Source organism: Prinia subflava, chromosome 16, assembly GCF_021018805.1.
Source record: "Prinia subflava isolate CZ2003 ecotype Zambia chromosome 16, Cam_Psub_1.2, whole genome shotgun sequence".
NCBI classification, from domain to species: Eukaryota; Metazoa; Chordata; class Aves; order Passeriformes; family Cisticolidae; genus Prinia; species Prinia subflava.
In genome coordinates this window covers 13,047,509-13,066,808 of record NC_086262.1, presented here as the reverse complement: position 1 = coordinate 13,066,808, position 19,300 = coordinate 13,047,509, and the positions used below count along the sequence as shown (strand labels likewise).

Genomic DNA, 19,300 nt, shown 5'->3' with positions numbered 1-19,300 from the left:
GGAAACAGCCCTCCTGCAAGCCTCCAATTGTAACTTCTCTCCCTGGCCCACAAGGAACACACACATTCAACCCCAAGCACTCAGCTTCCCTGTCCAAATTTCCTGCTGCCAGATTTGATAAACTGTCAAATTTCTGTCAGTTTGAAAAACTGACTGACTTCCAAACTGACCACAATGGTGACAACTTGCTCACAGTCATCTGCTTCCCCCACAGAGGAACAGTCTAGAAGTTTAGGAGCCAAAGCAATACTGGCTCCATTCAAACCATCAATGCTCCCCTTCCCCACTGGGGAGGACAGGCTCACCCAGCTCCCTTATCCCACACTGAGTGGCTTTGCCATATTCCAATCCTGCAGTTTGTTCCTGGCCTGGCTGCAATGACTGGAAGTGACAGTAGGTGTCACTGCCCCCCTCCTGCCACCACCCGGGGACCCCCCCAAACCCTCCATCCTCTGAGGGCTGTTTGCATCAGGGTGGTGCAGGAATTGTGTCTACTCACATCTACTCGGAAGTCCTCGAGGCGCTTGAACTTGCTGAGGTATTCTTGCAGTTTGCTGTTAATGTCCAGATTTTTGGCTTTGGAATATTTTAAGAAGGCCCAGAATTTTTCCAGCCCATAGAGCTGCCCTGGAAGAAAAAACCCCAAACAATCCAGATGTTATCGGGACAAAAACCAAACGAGACACCTTTCCTCCAGACTTCCCTACAAACTCTACTGTCGTGCTGGTGGGCAGAGCCTAGGCAAGATGGAAAACCTGGAGGGGAAGCAGCCTACATCAGTCCTTGACTTGGGATATCCCCCAGGCTTAGCTGACTTGGTGGTGACAAGGTTCAGCCACTGTGCCTTGAGAAATCCCACAGGAAATGCTTTGGGAGAGCTGCAGCCTCCCACTGCCCTCCTGCAACCCCCAGCAATCTTCAGGATGGTGACACTCAACCCTCTCCTGTGAAATGAGATGAGCAACACGACATCCCAGTGCTCAACCTACAGCACTACATGGCTTCCCCAGCATGATGAGAAGAGCCTTAGGAGCACCATGCATCTGAGCTACATCACTGCCAATCCCAGGGAGGCCAAAGGAGGCACCTACCAGCTTCATAATCCTTGATGGTCTCTTCTTGGAAGTCCTTAAATATGTCTGGCCGGAATTTCTTCTCCAGCCCGTAGCTGTAGTATCTGAAAAGGCACTCCAGACCGTACCTGGGGAGGGAGCAGCACGTGCAGCTCAGACACTGGTGCACACAACACAGGGCAGCAGCAGGAGACTGAGAATAACCCCAGACCCACCCTCAAGCAAGGCAGAGGCACTGCTTAATTTGCTGTGAGCCCTGTAAAAGGCCAAACCCTTAGAAAAGGCCACTCTGTCACTCCTCTCTTACCTGTACCCCTCCTTCCCATCCTCCACAGCCAGTTGCTTGAACTCCTCATACATTTTCTTGTTGAAGTGATCTCGGAGGAAGAAGGACCAGAACCGGAAAAGCGTGTTCATCTCCTGGGACTGACCAATGCCCAGTCGTTTTCGCTCTGTTTGGGGAAGAGGGGATGATTACAGAGCCAATCCTCTCCCAGGGAGCCAGGGGCTCATGTGCAGGAGGGCCCTGTGATGACACCCAGCCCCAGCACTGGACACTGTGAGCACAGCCCATGCTCCCCACAAACCGTGGGGACAAGCAGGGCTGTCCTGTAGGACTCTGCCTGTGTCCTTCCCTGCCACATTTCCTGTCCCCAGCACGCAGAGCACAGACACCCTCTCTGTGCAGGGTCCGTACCGTTAAGGCAGCGCCGCCGGTACTTGTGGTAGACGTGTTGTGTGAAGCCGTTCTCCTTGAGCAGCTCGTGCGAGGGATGCTGGAACTTGGGCAGGGACTGCGGGGTGCAGCCGTAGCTCCCGACGGCCGGGGTCCCCTCCGAGGGGCTGGAGCTGAGCATGAGAGACTCCTGTCAGCACCACCCACGGGAGGGGGTGACACGACACCCCACCTGTCTGTCTGTCCCACCCACACCCTGTCGCTATCCTGGGTTTGGGACATGAGCCATGGAGCAGTGTACTAGGAAGGGAACCAATGTTTCTATTCAAGTCTTGCTACTCTCCAAGGCTACAGATTTTCCCCAAGCCTTTCCAGGAAGGGCAGGTTTGATCCCTGTCCTTCCCTGCAGTCACCTTAACAGAACTCCCCGACAAGACCTGAGGCTGCCTTTCCCCTTCCTTCCCGCACTCCCTCCCCTTCCCACCTGTGCCTGTCTCCACGCCTGTCTCTGGTACCTGATGGAGGCAGTCCGGGGCCTGTGCTCCCTGGAGTCCATCACCCAGCCCACGTGGCACTCCATCGGAGGGTTCGAACTGTGCCTCGTCTTCCTCTTCCGTGGAGTCTGCAAGACACGGTGCATCACGGATGTGTCCCCTCCTCCTCAGGCCCCAGCTGGGAGCCCCAGCTCCTGTCCCCCAGCCCAGCCTGTCCCACCTTGGCATCTATCGTCCTGCCCTCTTTCACCACGGGGTAGAAGCGGGGCGTCTGCGTGGGGTCCTTGAGCTGCGGCGTGCGCGGGGTGCGGGGGGTCCTGGCGTTGCGGTAGTTGGGTGATTCCGGGACAGTCGTGGGCAGAGAGCGGGCGATGGTGGAAGGCTCAGGGACTCCAAAGAGCTTGTTGGCCAAAGCGTCTGTGGGTACTGCAGGGAGAAACCCCCGCCCTGGGTCAGCCTGGGCTCTGGAGTGTCACTGCCACCCGGCAGATGGGAAGCAGCAGGGACAGGGACACATCCCAGCTCTCCCACACAAGCAGCCTGAAATCCAGTTTGGCCAGAAAGCCCAAATGCTAGCAGCAGATACAAAGAGCTCCCCACAAGGTTTCTGCTTCCTAGTGGCTAACAGCAGCAACAAATCCCTGTCCCCAAGGACACAGCCCTGGTGTCACACGGGCAAACAAGGTCCAGCAGGCAGCTGCCTTCCAAGTACTCAGATAGAGTCCAAGAGGAAAGACAAATCCCAGGAACTACATCTGAGTCTGCCACGGTTTCCCCACTCCACTGGGACACTCCTGGTTTTGGACTCCTCTTCTAGAGCCCCACAGCATTCAGCCAGGAGAGCATTATTAATCTGGGAAAGACGCAACTCAGAATATTCTGTGAACTAGATAATCCACCATCCCCGTGACTCTAGCCTCCAAAAACCTCTCAGCATGAGGAGCCTGGACAAATTTGGTCCCATCCATTCATGCCCCATCTCTTACCTTGCTGGAATCTGGGGGGACCAGGAGGGACTTCCTGGTTTGGATCCACGGGGGGCTCTGGGGTCAGGGTGTCAAACTGCTCCCTGCTGATCATATTCACTTTCTTGAAGTTCTCCACCTCTTGCTGCATTGGAGGAAGAAGATGGTGAAGAAACCACTCACCCAGCATAATCACAGCTCTGCCTGAGCAACAGCCACAAAACACTGGGCCCCGAGGGCAGTTGCAGGGCCTGGGTGCCCAGAGGGCACCTGCTGCACAGAGGCAGGAAGGGGAGATGCAGCAGAAAGAACACTGGGCACTACACAGGCCATGTCTGAGCCACTGATGCTGCCAATTTTTCAGGCATCCCACATGGCAGCTTCACTAACCAGCACCTGCTGCTTTCAGGCTTTTACGAGCCAGGTCAGAGCTAGTGCAGTAAAGCTCAAGATGAGCTCAGTGACCCATTCTTGGCCAGGACCCCTCTTGTGTCCCTAGAGCCCCCCTCCCCACATCCTCACAGCCATGCTGGCAGCAGGGCACAATGCTCACATGGGCCTGAAGGACCCACACCCCAACACACACTGTCCCTGTCACCCAGAGAGCAGCACTGGTTCAGCAATGGGCCAGGTATCAAACTTGGAAACACTGAGCCCAGCTGGGAGCTCGAATAAGTCATCCCACCTCAAAGCCATAATTTCTGTCACTGAATGAGTCTAGGCAAATCCCCAGAAGTCAGAGTCACCAAGTTGGGACCCAAATGTTTCAAAACAGCAGATGGGCTTTCTATAAAAAGCCCACGTCTGTGCAAACTGACACCAAAACGAGAAGAGCACAGGCCAAGTGCAGCCCAGCCACCAATGAATCCATCCCCAACACATGCAGTCACCAACAGACTGTGCCACAAAGCACAGGGCACTAAGGGCAGTGCAGAGATGCCCAGTTCCCCTCACAGATCTGGCACTGCCAGCCGAGATCCTGGCAGACAGCAGAACAATGGGCTCCACGTTCCAGGTCACCTCACTACTGGCACTTTGTTTACCTGGCTGTAGCCTCACTCCTGGCTACAGCGCTGTGTTTATCCCTGCTATGGCCAAACATGATGCTGGCAGCCAAGAATCCCAAACACTGTGAGAGGACTAATCCCAGCTTAGCTCTACCCCACGAGCAGGCGCTAACCCGCTGCACTGCCCTTTTCAGCCACTGCTGCCCACGAGGCTCCCCACAGCCCGCAGGGATCCCTCCCATCCTCCGATCAGGATGGGATCTCTCACCTTGATCTGTGAATACTCTGGCTCAAACTGCTCTGTCCACAGGTCCTGCTCGTAGTAGTAGAGGCCGTCGTTGATCACCTTGGCCAGCTCGGAGCTCATTTTGGCCCTGGAGGTGTGGTTGCCGGTGCGGTCTCCGCCGGGGTGCCGGCGCAGGTACGGCGGGGTCTGTGTCACGATGAGGATCTTGTTCACGTCGCGGTCGTCGATCTCGTAATCCGAGTCCTCGTCCGACCAGTCGGTGAAGGTGTTCTTGCGGCCGTCCATCTGCTCCATCTCCTCGTCAAAGAGGAAGTCGAGCTCCTCAGGTTCATCTTGGTCCTTTTGCTTCTGCTGCTGCGGTGTCTTTGACTCCTCTGGTTTCTGCAGGTAGAGGGGTAAGGGTGACACGGGGCAAAGAGCACACAGGGACACAAGACCCAGCTCTTGCCCCTTGTTTCTTCTAAACCCCAGCCTGTCTGAGGAGAACACTGCATTCACACCACTGAGGAGCAGCTCCAAAGGGGCTTGGATGGAAACAGGAGACTGGGACATCACTCCCAACAAACCTCACTTGATTGAAGCCTGCCCATGTATGATCCAAGTCACCCCAATTACTGGGAGACTCCCAGTCCAACAGCTCCTCCATCACTTACCTTGGGCCTGGCTGGGGAAGGTCGGGGTCTCTTCTTCACTTCAATCCATGTCTCTGAATCCAGGTCTGGCAGACTTGTGGACAGGCCCTTGGGCATTGTCTTCAGGTTACTGACCTCCTCGGTTTTGGTGGGGACTGGGCTGGCAGGACGTGGGGAGCCTGGAGCGGACTCTGGAGCCAACAAGAGCCACAAACTGCTTTAGAGGGAGGGAGGGAACCCAGCGGATGTAGTTACAAATTATCCAACCATTCTGGCAGCATGACACAGCCTGCAGGACTAACAGACTTTCAGCAGGACTGACTGAATCCCTTCAGCCCTAACAGAGGACAAGCCACACTCAGTCTCTCACATTACCCCATGTCTGGAGGCAGCAGCATTCTGGGGGTCCACAGACAGAGCCCACACCAGCTCCCACCACCAAGCACAAAGCCAATGGCAGAGCCCTGCCCTGGGAACACTCCTGATCTCAGGGTCTCAGTCATGCTGCAGTCCCAGCACTGCATCCCACACCTCCCTCCACATTCTGCCAGTGCTCACCAGTCTCTTTCTGGAAGCTCTGCCGGGGCACAAACTCAGGGCAATTGATGAACTGTGAGAAGTCTGTCTGTGTGTAGTCTGCCATAGGAGGGCCAGGCAGAGCCCATTTTTCTGGCTGCTCTTTTCTCCTGATCTTCTCATCCACGATTTCCACCACCTTGCTGTCCTTCAGAGCCTAGAACCAAGCAGTACTTGGTTAACTCAGGGCCTTGCTTTGGCATACTGAGGGCGTCAGCCCAAGCCATTCCTCCCTGGGGCGACTAAGAGTAGGCAGGAACAAGTCAAGGACAAGAGAAGGCTCCACCTGCACCTCATCCACAGTGAGCAGGCATTACACAGGGGTGGTGAGAAGCAGAACAAGAGGAAAGGCCACCTTTCCTTGCCCTCACCTTGATGATGAGGCTGATGTCGGTGGTCAGCGCCTGCACGCGGTGGAAGCTGGCGATGAGTGTGATGGGCAGGAAGCCCTCCGAGTCCATCTTGCGGCGCAGGAAGAAGTCTCGCTCCAGATTGTCCACGCTGAAGTAATATTCTCTGCATGGACAACGTGTCTGTGAGAGCAAGCCCCAAACCACCATCCTCTGGGCACCCCCAGGGAAATACACCCCCCACACAGTGAGAGGAGCAAGCCTGGGGAGCCCAGATGTGGCTGGTGCTGGAAGCAAAGCGCAGTCACCTCGGCTTTTTAGGACAGAGACCTTTTTAGGTTAGACCCTTCCCATAGGGTTGGCTGCACAGTCCCCACCACCCAACAAGCACAGGAGGTGGTGCTCACATCTGCCTCTTGATGTAGTCCTTGAGCAGCTCCTGGTCCACGCTGTAGAGCTCAGCACTGCTGATGTTGTCGAAGTAGTAGGTGATGTTGCTGGCGTACTTCTGGGTGCGGGAGCCGTCCGAGCCCTCGAATTTCCGGTAGCCGTACTGGTAGTCAAAGTGCCCTGGGGGACACCAGAATGGTCAGCACAGAGCCTCTGGGATCTGCCAAACAGGCTGCACTGCCAGATAGGGCTGAACTCCTGCACAAACACCTCCCTCTTCCTCTGGACGCCTGCAGTGGAGCACCCACATCCCTCATCCTCCAGCCCTCTGCCACACAGGAGGCCAGGAACCTTCTTACCCAGGGGCAACTGGGCAGCCCAGCTGACACACAAAGGCCCTACACTGAAGCTGCATCAGTGTTAGCACAGACACTGCCCAGTCAAATGTCAGGGCAGATGCTCTTCCTCACCCAAGCCATAATTCCTGCTTGGCTCTCAAATGGCATAAAGTCTTCACAGACTATCAACATGGTTCAACTCCTGCTCACAGTGGTATTGCAAGCAGTAGAAAACATGAAAAAGAGCCTGGCCCTAAGTAGCAAGAAGAAATATGCTTTCAGAAAAATACTAGTAAGAACTGTTTCTTTGTTAACAGCAGCTCAACTTACTGGCTGGAATGACCTGCCATAATATCTCCCTGTATCCCTGGAACGCGCTGCCCTCCCCAGCCCACTTCAGAGCCCCAGGTCTCTCAGGCACACAGACACGGAGCTCTGCAGGCTGTGTCACTCTCCCTGCAGTCACCACAGGAGCACACACACATGATCACCTCCTCTGCCACGGCCACGGCCCCTGCCCCGGCCGCGGCCTCGGCCCCGGAAGGTTCCTCGCACGGCGCCTCCCTCGCTCTTCACGCTGGAGGTCTCATCGTGGTCCTGCCAGCTGCGCTCGTGCTTGTTGTCGGGGTGCCAGCCTGCAGCACAGGGGGAAGGACAGGCAGGAGGGTGTTAGGGCATGACAGCACCTCCCTGCAGCGAGCCCGCTGCACCCAGAGCCCTGTGAATGCAGGAGGTTGTCCCCTGAGCTCCAGGGCCTGCTCTGCCCCGTGGCCAGGCCAGGAGCACGTCCCCAGCGCAGCCCCCACCTTTGAGCTCGCTGCGGTTGTTGGAGGGGTGCCTGTGCTGCTCGTTCTGCCGGTTGTTCCGAGAGGCCGTTTTGTCCCTAGGCACCTCTGACTTCATGTCTATCTGCAGAGGGACCCACTTGTGTTTGTTGCCTGCAAAAGGACAGGGTTTGGCTGTGACACAGGTTCAGAGTGTATCTGCTTCCACCCCCCACGGTCCTCTCTTGCCATGAAGCTCCCACACATGGAGGACAGAAAGCAGGAAGGCCTTTTGGACAGACCCTGTCCTCTGTCATCCCTCCAGGCCTCACTGAAAGGAGAAAAGCTCTGACCAGGACTCTGAGCCATGGAGGGACATGAGTCAGAACTTGCCTGTGGCAACTGTCACAGCACTTATCCCTCGCCTGCCCGTTTCTGCCTGCCCAGGCTCAGGCCAGACTGAGCCCGTGTGTCAACCACAGCTGACACAACCCACAGTGAGGGGTGGTTCTGTGCCACCATGGAGCACATGGGAAGGCAGGCTCCTGCCCTGCTCCCTCCAAAATGACACCTGAAGCCTGCAAACACCTTTTGCCACAGCTGTCCCTGCCCTGGGATCATGTCCTGCAGCAAGGCCCCCAGGGAAGGCAGAGGATGCTTCCACCCGCCTGTGGGTTGGGAAGTGGGAGAAAAGCTGAGCCTGTGGGACTGTCCCCACCAGCTCCTGCCTTACCTTTCTTCTTCTGGGCTGACTTCTGGTTGTCATCATCACCATTCTTCTCCTCCCCAGACTCATCTGATTTGGTTTTCAGGCTCTCTTTGCCATCACTCCCATCCCCCTTTTCCTGCTCTTTCATGTCTTTCTTGACAGGCAGCTTCCGAAGGGAGGGTGCTTTGTGGGGCTGCTGGGGAGACACCAGTGCAGGAAAGATGTGAAATGGGAGAGGAGTGAGGAGCTGGAGGCAGACCCCAGCTGTCCCAGCAGGAGCAGGAACAGGCAGACTTTGCCCTAGGCTGGGTCATCCCTGCTCTGTACCTCCCAGAACTGCCCTGCTGCTAGGGAAAGGCTCATTGAGACACCAAGATGGGTGGACAGGGAGACCTCGTGCTCATGGGCAGGTCTGTCCTGTGAGGGACCAGACTGCCCCAGTGGCAGAAGAGTGAGTGACCACCTTGCCCTGACAGATAGCCAGGAGCTAACAGAGCAGCATCCAAAAATAGAAAGGTTTCAGTGACACCCACGTCCTCAGCAGGGAGGAAGGGCCGAGCCCCTTCAGCACATCAAACCTTTCTCGTGCGTTTTCAGTTCCTCCTGTGGGACTCCTGACTTTGGCCCAGTCCCTTCCCACACTGAGCAGCCCTGAGGAGAGCAGGTCTGGGAGCTGGCCTACCTGCTGCAGCCAGCCCAGGGTTTAGACTGGGCCCCAGGTTCCCAGAATAGCACTAGGGAGGGAGTCTGCCACACGGGCAGCCCTAAAAGGAAATTCCCTGCACACTATTCCTGGTTGTCTCCACACTGACACTCAGCACCCCAAATGGCCTGGCTCAGCCAGTGTTTCCAGAGGGATAGGGAGGTCTGCAAGGGCCTTATCCTGCTCATCACAATGGTTCTGTGTTCTCACCTGGACGCTCTTGTGGGCTATTTCTCCAGGTGTTGGCCAGTTTGTGGCATCACCAAAGTCACCAACCTTGTACCAAAGAGAAAGGTGCTGTTAGTGCACAAAGCTGCATGTGTTCCCTGCAGCAGGGAAGAATGCTTTCCACCCACCACTGTCCCACAGGCAGCTGTCCCCAGGAGGCTGGAGAAGGAAACCCACACTGCACATACACAGCCTCTCTCCCCACCAAAGCAGGAACCCTGACCTAATTCCAAATATCTGCGGACAAGTTTATTTCCATCAGACTTCATAACCAGGCTTCCACCACTCCTGCAAGCTCCCAGCCTCTCACCAAATACTCTGCCCCAGTAGCAGCATTTTGCATAAGCTGGCCAGGGTTTTTCACTCAATCACAGACAACATCCCTCGGACAGGGAAAGCAATCAGCTTACAAGATTCTAAATATACCTGGAGCAACTACATCCCACTGAAGAAGCTCTTCCACCTAGTGGCAGTCACAGCCAGGCACAGCCCCAGTGAAGTGCCCAATTACAATCACCACATGCTGCCAGGAAAGCAAGGGAGGAGTCTCAGAGTGGGTGAGAAAATTCAAGCAGGTGAAGGAACTCCCTCGTTCCAGTAACCTCATGGCCACACGTGAAAACATCAACTACTTCTCTGCTGAATAAATGACCTGCTTACTACAATAATTTTTATCTCTTTCAGGTTTCAGAGAACCTGCAGGACACAGGAAAGAAGCCAAACAGCTGCCCAGGTACCAAATTAATCATGGCTGGGCACTGAGTTTATCTGGGCACAGAAACTCCTCCTTGCCCTTGTGGATTGTTATTTCTGAATTAATTTGGAGTCAAATTAATTTTTTATCCCTCAGGAGATCACATCTTTACATGCAGGTGCCACGCTCCTTTGCCCAGGAGGTAAGTTTCCCAGGAAAACCAATTCCAGAGCAGGGCCATGCCTGTTTCACAGAGAGGAGCACCTTCCATCCCCAGGGCCTTCCTCTTTCCAAAATGGAATGGAGAAGGAAAGTCCTATCAAGCTGCAGATACATCTCCACTGGCTGCTGGCAGCCAACACCACAAGAAGCTGTCCCTCCATCACCACTGATTCCCTGAACAAATTGCCCTGGTTCCTCCAGAGGAGTTGCTTTGTCTGACATCAATTCCCCTGGCTCTGAGTGCCAGGGAGGGACAGACTGCACAGGGAAGGACAGAGGTGCAGGCACACCACTGTCACCACCCTGCCTGCAGAGCTGGGCACGGGCTGAGCCCACAAGGAATCTGGGGTGTCCTCGCAGTGGGGTGAGAGGTTTTCCACAGCCAGGACTCCTCCAAGTGCCTGCCTGTTACAGGGGAGGTGAGAAGTGAGGTCTCCCCTGACCTAGCTGGGACCAGTCAGAGCAGCATGCAAGACCCCTAAAATGCTGAAGAGGAGATAGAGAACAAGGCCAGCCCATCAGCCTCTCCACAACCAAGACTGTGAAGGGAGAACTCTGCTCTCCAGACCCTCGAGAGGCTCATGCAGCACCAACAACTGCACCAGAAACTGGGGGCCAGCAAGAGGAGAGCAGGCACAGCCTTACCTTGCTTCCTTTCCTCTGTCTTGGGTTGGCAGCCCTCACCACTTTTGCTGGAGTTGTAAGTTCTGCAAGAGAAGGACAATGAAGTGTTAAAACACAGCTGAGGGCTGTGGGTGGGAGTGTTGGCTCTGGAGAGAAGTGGGTAGGAAGCAAAGCAGCTCCCCCTTCAGCAAAGGAGGGCTAAGAGGAAAAGGTAAACAGAAAAAAGAGCCAGCTCCTGACTCGAGTCTCAGAACTGCCCCTTTAAGATCAGAAAACTCCGGACCAATCCAGGTTGGCCCAGAGATGGACTTTTAACCCCATCCTGCTGCAGGAAGGCATTCCCTGCCTTAGCTCTGCCCTCCCCTCTCGCCCTTGCCAGACAAGGAGGGGGGCAGGCAAGGAGCTCAGCTCATGCTGTAAAGCACCCACAAATATACCCTTGAGAAGCCAAGATCCATCACAGCACCATGAGGCCAGTGATCCCCAGGGAGCAGAGCAGGGCTCTGACAGAGGGATGCAAAAGTCTGTGGCTGCTGAATCCTGGTTTGAAGTCAGGCATCCCAGCAGGGACAGCAAGCTCGAGAGAGGAAATGTACCCAGAGAATGAGCCAGATACACCAAGTGCCTAAATCCTGCTACAGCCGAAAGTATTTAGGCACTGAAGCACCTCTGGGGTGTTTTAACACATCAGAGTGAGACTGTTGGGGTTCACACCATCACAGACCTCACAGCAAGTCAAGTCAACCTCACCATGGCCCATCTTGGCTGCAGCTCACACACAGAAACAGGAATTCAACTTGCTTTGTCCCTCAGGTCTGGCTGCAAGGTCTCTGACCAGGCTCACACAAGGCACACAGAGTCCAAGCAACAGAGCAGCACAACTCTGCCCAGCACAAAGCAGCCCCACAAGGACCATGGATGAGGTCTCCTCCAGGACACTGGTGCTCCACAGGGGGAGGAGAGCCTGCTGGGCCCTGCCCGTGCCAGGTGCCGGGCTCCTGCAGCGAGGATTTCTGCTGACTCACTGGCTTTGTTTAGAAGAAAAGCAGCCCTGACTGGGGTAGGGTGAGGGTGGGAGGATCAGCACAGGCTATCTGGGGATGCCCTGGGAAACACCCTGAGTAGCCTACTCAGCTCTGCTCAAAGCTGCCTTTGATCTCCTTCGAGAGGCTGGACAACTTTGCCTGGATGATCAAAACCGGTCCCTTCTGAGCATCGAAACCAGTGATTCATCCTGGCCTTGCTCAGAGCTGGAGGCTTTGAAGTGTCAATAAGGCAGTCAGACATGGCAGGACAGAGCCACGTGCATTCCCCTTCCCAAATTCCTTTCTGTATGGCTCCAGCACTGGGATTTCAACCCCAGAAGAATCCAAGCTCTCAGCTGGGTCCCTGAACCCTCCCCTTTTCCCCTAGAACCTCCCCAACCCACCTGCAGTGCCTCCCTTCATGAGCAGCAGCAGTCCCACGTGTCCCTCATTTATTCCACGTGCACTTCATTGAGAATCTTGGCTCCATGGCACAAAGCTTGCCAAAAGGCTTTTAAACTTCCCAGATAGTGTAGGAAGAGCCAGCGCTTTCCAAACAGCCCCCAAAATCCTCCACTTAACACCCACAGATGTCACCAACTAAATATAGCTTCAAAAGGCACCAGGAGCTACAGCACAAACCCACAGCCAGCCCGGTTTTGCACAGACACAGAGGACCCCTGTCTGCTCCAACAGCACTGACAGGGCTGGCACAGCCTGATCAGGCTCTGAGCTCTGGGGGACAGCAGGGCTCCCTCTCTCTCTGCAAGGATCCTGCCCAGGCGCCTGCTCCCACTGCAGCACAGCCCCAGTGCTCACAGCAATGGAATCCAGCCTTTTCCCCCAGCTGCTTCACCTCAGGAGCCCTCAAAGCCATAGATACTGGTGAGCTTTTTTTTGGGAAGCAGTCAGAGACAGGGGCCTCACGAGCAGCAGTGGAAGAGGACGAAGGGGCACAGGCTGCAGGGGCAGGTGCCGCAGACTCCATCATCTCTGCGGGGGAGGGAGGAGATTGTTTGAAACAAGTTCTGCTGCTTTCCTTATCTGCAAGATATGAACAGGGATCCCTTATCTCGCTGAGGTGCTGAGAAGACTAATTAGCATTTGCAGAGCACTGCGCAAGACAAAACACAAAGCAAAGGGCTGCAGCCCGGCAGGGAGGGAGGGAGGTGGCTCCGGGCTGGGGCTGCAGGCATGTGGAGCATGGATGGAGCCGAGATGCAGCAATTCATGGTGGAGACCAAAGTAGGAGACCAAGAGGGTGTGACTGTGTGGGGGACACATGGCCAGACACAGCATCTGCTGAGCCAAGACCACGGCAAGCAGAAGCCATGCATGCCTGGCACCCTCCAGCGCACAGCAACACAACCAAGGGCACAGCAACACATCTTGTGGTCCTCAGCTGAAAAGACCCCCTGCAGGAAAAGCTCACTGCATCAGCCTGGGAAGTGGAGAGCAAGTGAGTGCTCTCATCCCACACACGAGCTCAGCACAAGCAGCAGGGACACTGGATACTGCCTTGGTTCACAGCCGAGCCTTTAAAAGCTGCTGACAGATGTCTCAGACCTCCGGGCGTCTCACAAGCCTCCTTTTGCATCTGTTTGGTGGCAGACAGTAACTTCAGTTGCACGAGCAGTGCCTGAGCACCTCCTGCAAACAGGGCCTCTCTGTGTGAGGGGACAGACAAAACAGCTGCAGCAGGAGCCAGGGCTTTAGTGGCATGAGGCTGGCACGGGGACAGTGGGCAGGAAGCAAGGAGCACAGCTCTGCCTGTGGCCACAGAGCAGACACTGGCACAGCCAAGAACAGAAAAGCAGGTCTCAAGTTTTGATCTGCTGCCTGCAGCCAGAACCTGATCATTTGCCCAGCCATGGGATTGCCCAGCCACAAGGAGATTATTCCTTAGCAACCAAGGGGATGGGGCACAGGTGGGAGCAGCCACAGCAGCCCCAAGCACAGCCAAACCCTTCCCGTGGCTGTGCCACAGCCAGAGCACTCCCTGGTTTTGGACATTCACCCCCCCAATGCACCTGACAAGCACCAAGGGCAAGGCTCTGCAGACACCTGGTGCTTTCCTGCAGCCCACACTTGGCTGGGGCACAAAGCCCTAGGGTGGAAGGCTCACAGGGGCATCCAGGTGAGCAAAGGCCTCAAATCTGGAAGAAGAGCCCTTGCACAAGGACCAGACAGTCAGAGCGACAGCAGATTCACAGCTAAATGTCCCTCCACCCCAACAGGGACATATGACATAGGACCACTGAGCTCAGCCAAGGAGACCTATCTACTACCTTATCTGAGAAAATGAAACACCCAGCAACTGGTTTTCTGCTTTTCCTTGCATCCAGTGGAAGTTATAACAGAATTTTAGAGAAGGTAAACTAAGAGAGGGAATAAATCTGCAGTGCTGGACAGAGGCCAGGCATTACTGGAGAAATACCTGTACCTACAGCAAGAATTCTGTAATGCCTGCTCCAAGTGTACCACTCGTGTGCAATGCAGACAAAGGCTCCCAGAACCCCAGCAGCAGCTGGGACAGCCTCAGAGGGCAGCCCAGGCTCTCAGGAAGAATGCAAAATCCTCAGCTCTGGCACACTGTCCCTGACAGAACACCCTTCTCCTTACCCAGCAGCCAGGTCGACAGAAAGGAGTCATCCTGCTCCCTGCTCCACAGCCTGGCACCTACGAGAAACTGCTGATCAAGGTGGTTCTGAGCCAAGAGCCCGGACTTTGTGCTGAAGTGGCTGAGGCAGGGGCGCATGCTCTGTGATGTGGGTCCTGATGGGGCTGCAAGAGCCAAACCAGTCACCCCAGTTTCCCCAGAGCCCTGGCAGGAGATCGAGGGTGCTGTGTGGGACAGACAGCCACGTGCCCAGAGATCCACCAGAATCCACTTCACTCTTCTGTCTCCAAACAATCCTCCCTCCTTCCCACACTCCACAGAACACTCTTGGCACGTGTGAAGCCTGTAAGTCATAACCAACACAACAGGACACCAGCTCTGGCATTGAGGCTTTTAAGTGAGAAAGAGCAAGCACAGCTTGGGCAAGGGTGAGCTGAGAAAAATGTTTAAAAATGTTTCTGAGTGAGATTAGCTATTTTCCCAGGAGATAAGACAGTTCCTTCAGAGTAATTTCCTGAGGGCAGGAGAGTCCCTCCAAGGGTACTGACACACAGGAAAGATGTGGTGAAACAGCACCAACCCACAAAGAAATTCCCGTAAGATAGACCCAGCAGGCAACCAGCCATAGCCAGGACTCCACTATGGCCTCTTCCTGGCCTAAAAAAACACCTAGGGAGCCAACAGAGAACAGCTCCAAAGGTGCATCCCCACCCTCCCAACATGGGAAACTCAGGGCACCAACCCTGTCCCTGTCCTTGGTCCAGGCCTCAAGCAATGTCTCTCCCAGGGTGGCCTGATTTGCACAGCAGCAGGGGCATGACATGGATTCAGAGACTCTCCCGGGATACTCACTGTCCATGCACTCAGTGCAGGACTTGGAGTCTGAGCCTCCCCAAACCATCAGAGCACTCAGCTGGTGAGCTTCACCAACAGAGACACTCACAGGACCAGCCCTGCAGATCAGATGTGACCTGCAAGCCAACAGTCCCCGCTCCCCACCCACAGCCTGCCTCTTGCAGAGTGACAAAGCTCTTTTCTTTTTCAGTCCATCCCAAAGAGGATGAACTTCAGTCCATCCCTGAAGTTATAGGCAGAGAAGCTTCGGGGCATTGGCAAATACCTTATGCCCCTTTTGTGGATGCTGCACTCATTTCTGCATCAGCAAGAGGCTGCAATGGGGGGCAGCACACCCTTGCCGTAAAGGGACTGGGAAGCACCAGCAGATGGGAGGGGACCTCAGCCTCCCCAGGGAACCATTTGGTAGCACCCCTGTGTGCAGAGAGGTGCAGATACCCAGACACCAATCAGCAGATCCACCTCTGCCCGGCCTCCCCAGGAGCTCCCAGCACAGCCTCAGCCAAAATGGGAAACACTTGTGGCTGCAGCTCCACACACGAGCGGAAAAGCCTGGGATTTATAGCACTGACTGCTTGGCATGCTCACATCTTGCTGAAGGCATCATAAGGCACACAAAGCCAGAAAGGCTCAGGACAGGCTCAGGCCACAGACTGCACCTCCTCTAGGTTTGCAATGTTTTGCAGCTCTGCCTCCCACCAAATCGCAGTTGCAGCCCGAGGCATGCGAGAGCACAGAGAGGGAAATGAGGGAGCACTGGATGGAGTTCTCCAACAGCTTTAAATGAGATGTTATCACACAGGTTGGTGTCTCCACAGCAGGGGCTCCTACCTGCTCCTGGGGACTGCAGAGAACCACAGTCAGCTTGCAGCACGTGGTCTCAGTTCCCCACAGGCAGCGTTTGGCCTTGCTTACAAAGGTAAGGGGAATATCTGCAACACCTCAGCAATATCAGAAGTTTCCTGTACATGCAAGAAAAACTGCAGAAGAATGGCCAAGGTCAGGACCAAGCAGAAGCCTGGATCCTTAAGGTGGATGGCTGAGCAGGATTCAGGCTGGTAAAGCACTGGGAAGCCTGCTCAGCTGGGGCAGGAGATAAGCTGCAAGTACCATGGCTCAAAGCCTTCCAAGCAATTTTCCACAGCTCCTCAGCAGAAGCTCCACCGTACAGGCCCCACTGTAAAAGCAAAGGAAGCAAGGAGCTGCCTACACCTCTCTGCAATGTAAGCTCTGCAACTGCTGCAAAGATCACTCGCTAAAAATAACTTCAAAAAGGGCATCTGACAACTCCACAGAGAGCATGAGAACACTCCCACCTGGGTGTCCTAGGCTGCTCCAGGAGCTCAGGAGTTTGCCCTGAGAAGTACAGGGAGGGAGGCTGGGGTACAGGCAGGACAGGAAGTGTGGGCATCCGAGTTATAATCCCAGCTCTCCAAGCCCTCACATCCCTTAATGACAGTCCTGAAAGCCCCGGAACAGGAGGAGCAGCTCAAGACATGTGCAGAGCCCATCTCCGCTGACAGCACAGCTCCTCACAGCGAGCAGGGGCTCAGTCAGACCACAGCCTTCCTCAGGGAGCTGAGGAACAGCTCCTGTAAACACACAACGCTGCCACAAGCTCTACACACATGCATTATCTGTAGGGTCTGACATTTATTTCCAGAGCAAATGAGGGGCACGAAGGGTCTGGGTTTACCAAAAATGCATGAACATCTTCACTGCACCCTCTCAGTCCAGGACAGAAACGCTTCAACTTGTGACCAAGCTACACTCCAGGAGGAGCGCGTTAGGAAACGCCGACAGGCATTTCTAACATTAACAGTGTCAGTGAGGGCACCCTGGATTGTTCCTGGCACAGACAGCTACTATTAAAGGTAGCAAATGAACTCCCTCTTAAGGGCGAGTGACATCTTTCTACCGCCTTTTCAAGCACACCTCTTCCCTGAAGAGGATTTCTAGGAAACTCCTGACACACAATCCACGCTCCCAGCCCTGCACACGATCCCTGAAATGCCAGGCACACACCGAATGAGATGGCACATGAACCACCTCCCACCCAGTTTTCTACCAAAAAAAAAAAAGAATCATGAACTAAGGATTCTCTCCAGGGGAAGCCAATGTTTCCCAGAAACCAAGAAGCATCACACAGGGGACACAGCCAAGGTCACCCAGCTGACCAGACTTGAGAAACTGTCAAAATGAGGAGGCTGGGCTGGCTCAGACCCCCACAGCTGCTGAGCCACCCTGTTCTCTCTGAGCAGGGAAAAGGTTCCCACCATCTCTGCAGGAGAGGCGACTCCAACACCAGTGCCTGACCCAATGTGTCTGGTGCACACATCTCCAGCTGGCAGGGCATGGCACCAGCAATTCCTCTGCCGGCATGCAAGGCAGAAAAGCCTTCAAGGACGCCTGTGAACTCTCCAGGTTAAATGGTTCAGGGAGAGGGGCTGGAAAAGCCGGCGGCGCTCCAGGGAAAACACTCCAGGGAAAACGCCGCGTCAGTCTGGGACCCTGAGAAAAGGCACGAGCTGATCCAGCTGCTGCTGGGGCACGAGGCACAGCAAGGACACCTCAGCTGGGACACGAGGGCACCCGAGGCAAGGCTGAAAGGGCCCAGGGGATGCAATGAGCCAAATCGTGGAGGAGACGGAGGGTAAGACCCCCTCCAAGCCAGATCAGAGACTCGCTGATAGTTCATGACCTAAAAACTAAAATCAGTGGTGGGGGAGAGGGAGGGTTAAAATCAACAGGAACTACAGGACAGCAAGAGCAGAGACCAGGCAAGACTCACAACTCTCTATAAAACAGTAAAGAAACCAACCCAATCCACTCACCTTTGGGCACAATTGATTTGCCAATTAAAAGGGGGTGTCCACCCTCCAGGAGAGATCAGGAGCAGTTTCCCCTGCTCCCGTTTACCTCTGCTGCTGCACGGTTCTGCCAGGCTCTAATGAAAAGCTAGTTAACAGTTAATTATTACCCATTCAGACACACGATCCCCTACTCTGACTGACTGCCGGCTGGGAGGGATAAGACAATCACGTGATGCAAAAATCCCGACCTTATGAAAGCACGGGCAACTATATTTAGTTGGAAAAACGATGACCTAGCGAGCCTGCTCCTCCCTGCCCCCCTCGGAGGAGCAGACCTGCCACCTCCCAAGATCCCACCTCCGTGGCACCCGGGAAGATCCTCATCCAGCAGGAGCTGTAATATTTAAAACAGGGACAGCTGGCACAGAGCAAGCCCTGTGTGCACGTCCAGGCTATCCCGGGTGGAGGGGCCAGACCAGCACACAGCCCGGGCTGGGGGGACCCTCCCTCCCCATCCTCAGTGCTCTGCAGCAGGTCACCTTGTCAGCAGCAAAAGCTGATAAGCACCAAGAGCAACAAACAGGGCCTAGCCCAAGGTCCTGGACCTTATCTTGAAAGCAGGAGGCACACTGGGAACCTGACCAGTGTGACCAGCACAGGAGATGGACCCAGCAGCAATGCTCCAGCTGTTGGCTTCTCCATGCCCAGGGCTGGCGATGCCAGAGCTGGTGGCAGCAGTTTGCCCCCCTGGATCAGGCCACCCCTCTCTCCTCAGGGCAGCTGAGACCAAGACAGACACCAGCATGCTGAGAACCGAGTGGGAGCCAAGGTGGCACCACTGCTGTGGAGAGACGGCCCTAGAAAAAGGTGCAACAACAAAACTGAAGAACAAAAAGCCTGAGGACCAGACATGATCAATCTCTTGACATCAGCAGAAGGGTGCTCTCTGCCCAGATCCCGCTGCGGCCGACGAGACAGCGCAGCCGGCGGCGGCCCGGCACGAGCGAGGGGAGGTCACTGCATCGCTGCCGGAGCCGTGCTGACACGATCCCTTTAATGGCTGTCAGCCTCTTCTGCAGCTGCATCTGGCGACTTGGAAGCTGACAAAACCCTTCCTGGGAAGCATCTGGTACATCTCACTGTAAATATTTAACAACGAAGAGACAGGCATCGAGAGCCAAGCGCCTGCAGAGAGACCCTCCAGCTCCAAGCGTTCGCACTATCTAGGAGGAGACTGGGCAGCTCCCACTGTGCCAGTGCAGGGGAGAGGGGTCGTACAAGGCAAAAGTGCAAAT

At 55.2% G+C, this 19,300-nt stretch overlaps 1 protein-coding gene across 2 annotated transcripts in view; it reads right to left on the bottom strand.

Annotated features, from left to right (window-relative positions):
* Positions 1-19,300, bottom strand: part of LARP1 (La ribonucleoprotein 1, translational regulator) — a 44,847-nt gene that overhangs the window by 5,563 nt on the left and 19,984 nt on the right. The window contains exons 3-19 of one of the 2 annotated variants that reach the window (XM_063413692.1): positions 10,714-10,775; positions 9,135-9,200; positions 8,246-8,417; positions 7,555-7,686; positions 7,240-7,383; positions 6,428-6,590; positions 6,042-6,186; positions 5,653-5,827; positions 5,116-5,285; positions 4,484-4,843; positions 3,230-3,353; positions 2,464-2,669; positions 2,265-2,371; positions 1,771-1,922; positions 1,381-1,525; positions 1,092-1,201; positions 500-627 (exon numbers count right to left, since the gene is read on the bottom strand). In XM_063413692.1, the coding sequence (XP_063269762.1) occupies positions 500-627; positions 1,092-1,201; positions 1,381-1,525; positions 1,771-1,922; positions 2,265-2,371; positions 2,464-2,669; positions 3,230-3,353; positions 4,484-4,843; positions 5,116-5,285; positions 5,653-5,827; positions 6,042-6,186; positions 6,428-6,590; positions 7,240-7,383; positions 7,555-7,686; positions 8,246-8,417; positions 9,135-9,200; positions 10,714-10,775 (2,561 nt within the window). The remainder of the gene's footprint in view (positions 1-499; positions 628-1,091; positions 1,202-1,380; positions 1,526-1,770; positions 1,923-2,264; positions 2,372-2,463; positions 2,670-3,229; positions 3,354-4,483; positions 4,844-5,115; positions 5,286-5,652; positions 5,828-6,041; positions 6,187-6,427; positions 6,591-7,239; positions 7,384-7,554; positions 7,687-8,245; positions 8,418-9,134; positions 9,201-10,713; positions 10,776-19,300) is intronic. The other variant, XM_063413693.1, reaches the window with a different exon arrangement.